Raw genomic sequence first — 4,762 nt, 5'->3', positions numbered from 1 at the left:
TTAGACTTACTTGGGTTTCAGTTGGTCTTTATTCTTTTTCAGGTAGTCTACATTTTTCTTCAGGTAGTCTTCACTTTGTTTCAGTTAGTCCATTATTTCTTTCAGTTGGTCCAACTGAAAGAAAAGAAAGTCCAACTGAAAGAAAAGAAAGTCTAACTGAAAGAAAAGAAAGTCTAACTGAAAGAAAAGAAAGTCTAACTGAAAGAAAAGAAAGTCCAACTGAAAGAAAAGAAAGTCCAACTGTAAGAAAAGAAAGTCCAACTGAAAGAAAAGAAAGTCAAACTGAAAATGGAAAATAGTCCAAATGAAAATGAAAAATAGTCCAAATGAAAATGAAAAATAGTCCAACTGAAAATGGAAAATAGCAACTGAAAGAATAAATGGGACAGTTTGCTCTTTTCTGCGTCTTTTACCTTTTAGTCTTCTACTACATTCTTGACGATATGTTTGTTACTGTTGTAGGTGGTACATCTCTGAAGAGACAGCGTTGTGCCTTTGGACAGGCATTTTGTATATTACATATCTGAAGGCTAACATATCAAGATCTGTAAATGACACCATATTAAGATTTGGATTTGTGGGTGTAATTAAACTTGGCCTAAGTGATCTGTAAATGCCATCTCTGCCATACCCAGAATGCTCCATTGTTGCAAAGATTTGAGGAGGAAGGAGAGAGAAAATTTAAGGATGTCTTTGGTTGATTCTTTATTTCTTTTATGAGGATTGAAATTTGAAAGAGATGTTTCTATGAAGAGTTTATAGGAAGACGACAATGGCGTATGAATTGCAATATTACAAAGCTAGCCCGCGCGCGGAAGAAAATTAGTGAGCCCAACCTGTCCGACCAAAGCTATTGGGTCAGACGGTCTGACCCAATAGTTTCAATATATTATAATAGTATACATTCTGAATCTAATTAACAAAGTCTTACATAACAATGATTTTTCATATTTACTCCCTTTGTTTCAAAATATAAGGCACACGATATTCGAGGTCGAATTTTGACCATTAATTGCTCTCAGTTTACGTTGATAATTTTTTTTAAGAATAATGTTATTATAGTATTTTTCAAGACGAATCCAACAGTATAATTTTTGTTTATCATATTATGAGAGATATTATTTGTGGTCAAGGCAAATTTTCGTAAACGTAAATACCTTATATTTTGAAACACAATGGCATATTATTAAATTAGAGAGAATTTATGATCGAAATTGTAAAGTTTGACGAATTCGATGAAATCAAATCAACAATTCTTTAATTTTGAGGATGGAGGTATTAAATAAAATATCAGTAACAAATAATGCTAAAAATTAATTTTACGTAACTCTTAAATTCGAACAAAACGTTCAAAATGGTCCATCCTCCGAACGTTCAAAAATGGTCCATCCTCCATTCCTCCTTATTGTCTAATCCTAAATTCAGTTCATAAAAACTAATCTCATTCTTATCTAATTTTCTTATACAACCAGTGTGATGAAAGACCAGCTCAGAAAGAATCCTTAACTTTTGAAGTTGAATGGAATTGATTGATTGAACAAGCATCTAGATTCTAGATTCTGTATGCCACAAGCATAATTACTTTAGTCTGTTTTATTTATATATCGCAAACGTGACATATGTAACACAAGAATCAAATCTTGTATATATATACTGACGAGAACTAAGCTCATATGATTATAATCACATAGACATACAAGTTACACATACACTAAAAAAAATGTCAAAGTTGAGTTTTCTCAATAGCTATGGCTTTAACCTCTCAAGAAAATCCTCTCTAATTAACGCATCCCAAACAAGCTCCTTCAAGTTTGCAGCCAGACAAGACTCCAAGACCAAAAATCCTCAAACCTTTCAATCAAACATGCAAGAAATGAAGCAGGTATTTGATACGTATGATAAAAATAAAGATGGAAAAGTCTCTAAGGAGGAATACAAGGCTATGGTGAGGGCCATTAGCGGCAAGGGTATTTCAGTAATTTCAGACACGGAGGCCAGTAAGGCTTTCCAAGTGGCTGATAAAGATGGAGATGGATTTATTGATTTCAATGAGTTCATGTTGTTGCATAATAACAAGGTGAAGTCTAAGGATATTGAAAGTGCATTTAAGATATTTGATTGTGATGGTGATGGTAAAATTTGTGCTAAGGAGTTAATGGAAGTGCTAAGGAGGATGGGCCAAATGTATAGTTTAGAGTCTTGTAAGAAGATGATTAAAGAAGTTGATAATGATGGAGATGGGTTGATTAATTTGGCTGAATTCTCAACCATGATGACTAGCACCTTGAAGTTAGGTACTAATCGATGACTGCTACGATAATACCTCGTACAGGTCAACCTGGCTCGGGTTTGCATACAAGGCTATCTGGGAGTAGGGAAAATGGTAAGAGGAAATCCCCCCCTAAAGTGCCTCTAGTGAATTTGATCTCACAACCACAAGCTTTAATTAACCTGATCGAGTCTAGATATGTGACATTTAAGTCACAATAAGTTACTAATGAGTTTTAATCATGAACTTGTGAATTTCTTGAAAGTATAAGTTTCCTGAGGGATATTGTTGCATTGTAATACTCTTGTATTGTTTGAATCCAATTTTTGTTGTTTCTCAAAGTTCTGATTTTGTGAAGAGAAGCATAAAATTTTAATAGATTAATGGGTATTATGTTTGGAGATGACCAAGATTGTAGTGAGACTAAGAGCGCTATGACGGAGAAACATATTAAGATTAAACTCAAAACGGTACCTGAAGGCTGAAAGGTATAATTACATATTTTAGACAGCTATATATGATAGCGTTTTGTTATTTCTCCATATCTTAATCTGTTCATATTGCGTGATACAACAAAGTTGATCAACTAAGCCCATTTTCAATAGAAATCTGCCAAAACTTAAATAACATGTAGCCGCCGGTCCTAGCTAGCGCATCATGATTCCCACAGGAGGAGCCACTGTCATTCCTGGTTTCTGCCTCTCCATGTTAGCCTCCCAGCCTTCATAAATATAAAAATAAAAATGTTGGCGCATATCATAGATTCATAGTGCACACAAGTGAAATAGAATCATTATATATCACAGAGCATTTACTATGTAGTATATAAAACCAAATAATTTTTATTTACCTATGCCCATGTCAAAACCACGATTCTTGAGCTCACGGTACTCTTGGCAAAGTGCACAAGGCTCGCAGCAAAAGTGAACCAAACAATCAGCAGAAGGTCCCTCCTCCAACCCATATTGTCCTCTCAATCGCGGCCGATAGAAGCATGAATATAAGCATGGTAAGCCTGTGAATCCCATCAGTAACCCATATATTGTTCCATTTACTGCACAACCTGCATTCATCCATTTTCATCATCAATTAGTCTATTGTGCCCGGTCAAATGGTATAATGGCCTCGAACGCAGGACTCAAATGCTATTGTGCAATATGCATGCTTATAAACAGCTGATATACCCAGAAAGGTAAAGGATACTTCAGTAAGTAGTAACTAGACCATGCTATGTCTTTCTCTAAGCACCCGATCAAAAAGAACAGGATCGTCTAATTAAGCACAGTGCCCCCGGATCAAGGGGCCTCAAAAAATTTAGATAGTCCAACATTAAAGCAAATATTGTTATTTTGCTCTCATATCTCATAATGTCTATTTAGTGTTAATTAAAGCTTTTGACTAAAGATAATTTAGATAGTCCAACATTAAAACAAATCCTATTGATATTGTGCAACATTAAAGGAAATTGGTTATATTGTTCATTTTTGAGCGCTTAATATTAGCAGGTGACAACCAAGATTTTGAGACAACCCTGCTAATTAACAATTTAACACCACCCTAAGACCAACTTCGTAGCCATTTACAACATATTCCATCAATCTAACCCATCTTCCTTGGCAAGATCAAAACATCACTACGATAATTGTTTGACTTGAAACAACAAAAATAAATAGAGGGATGAAAATCTAAGCAGTATTAGATAAGCTAATTGATTACCAGGGTTGCCCTGATTAACGAGCTCAGCAATTTGGCCAAAGGTGATGCAGGGGCAAAAGGCAGTAACCAAGCAGTTGGCTGGATCATCACAGCAATGACACAGTCCGGTAGACCATGGCGCCGTCCCACCAACTACCGAAGAAGCATTATAATGTGATGGATATGGCTGCCCTCCTGCAATGTTCATCGGTGCTGCAGGATATGGTAGTCCTTGCGTTTGTTTTGCAGCACTACTATTATATGTTGCATACATTTTTATAAATTTCCTGTTTGTAAGTTTGATAGTATTGATATAGAGTAATAACACGATACTTTTTGGTTCATCAGGTTGGAAGGAAACTACCTAGAAGTAACCCTTTTTTTTCATATGCAAGGTTATTTGTGCAGCGCTTAAAGATAGGCTTTGGAACTAGAGTTGTGAGTGTTGATCTTCCAACCTAAATCTTAACCATTAAGTTTACTAAGAGACACCTTGGGAAACTTGGATTTTGATGTTGCTGCAAACTTGCGTTCATACCCAAGTTCGGGTCATTTTAATATAGTTAATGTACATTAGACATTAGTAGCCTAGTAGGGGCAATGTTATATCTACCCGGTGGGTAGTTAACCCCCTAGAAATAGAGTATTAAAAAACTATTAGAATTGATGAGTTAGATTCCACTATTTATTTATTTCTATTAGTAGTGGGTCGTTGACCCACTGGGTAGATAAAGTTTTTTCCTTTTAGTAGAATTGAAGACTTGAAGTGTTGTTCCAAGTTTTAACCGTAAGTAAATG

The 4,762-nt window shown here is 35.3% G+C and overlaps 2 protein-coding genes across 2 annotated transcripts; one reads left to right on the top strand and one right to left on the bottom strand.

The window, feature by feature from the left end:
- Positions 1 to 1,655: 1,655 nt before the first annotated feature.
- On the top strand, positions 1,656 to 2,675 carry LOC104883766 (calcium-binding protein CML24). Its single transcript, XM_010668324.4, has one exon. The coding sequence runs from the start codon at positions 1,721 to 1,723 to the stop codon at positions 2,306 to 2,308; it is 588 nt and encodes a 195-aa protein (XP_010666626.1). The 5' UTR covers positions 1,656 to 1,720; the 3' UTR covers positions 2,309 to 2,675.
- Positions 2,676 to 2,719: 44 nt separating this feature from the next.
- On the bottom strand, positions 2,720 to 4,483 carry LOC104883767 (cell number regulator 1). Its single transcript, XM_010668325.4, has 3 exons — positions 3,986 to 4,483; positions 3,120 to 3,332; positions 2,720 to 2,990 (listed from the first exon to the last, which is right to left on the bottom strand). Exons 1-3 carry the CDS (start codon positions 4,236 to 4,238, stop codon positions 2,917 to 2,919), a joined length of 540 nt encoding a protein of 179 aa, XP_010666627.2. The 5' UTR covers positions 4,239 to 4,483; the 3' UTR covers positions 2,720 to 2,916.
- Positions 4,484 to 4,762: the final 279 nt, after the last annotated feature.

This window comes from Beta vulgaris, chromosome 6 (genome assembly GCF_026745355.1).
Source record: "Beta vulgaris subsp. vulgaris cultivar EL10 chromosome 6, EL10.2, whole genome shotgun sequence".
Lineage (NCBI taxonomy): Eukaryota > Viridiplantae > Streptophyta > Magnoliopsida > Caryophyllales > Amaranthaceae > Beta > Beta vulgaris.
The sequence above is the reverse complement of the archived record's forward strand: the minus strand, read 5'-3'. Positions and strand labels throughout refer to the sequence as shown.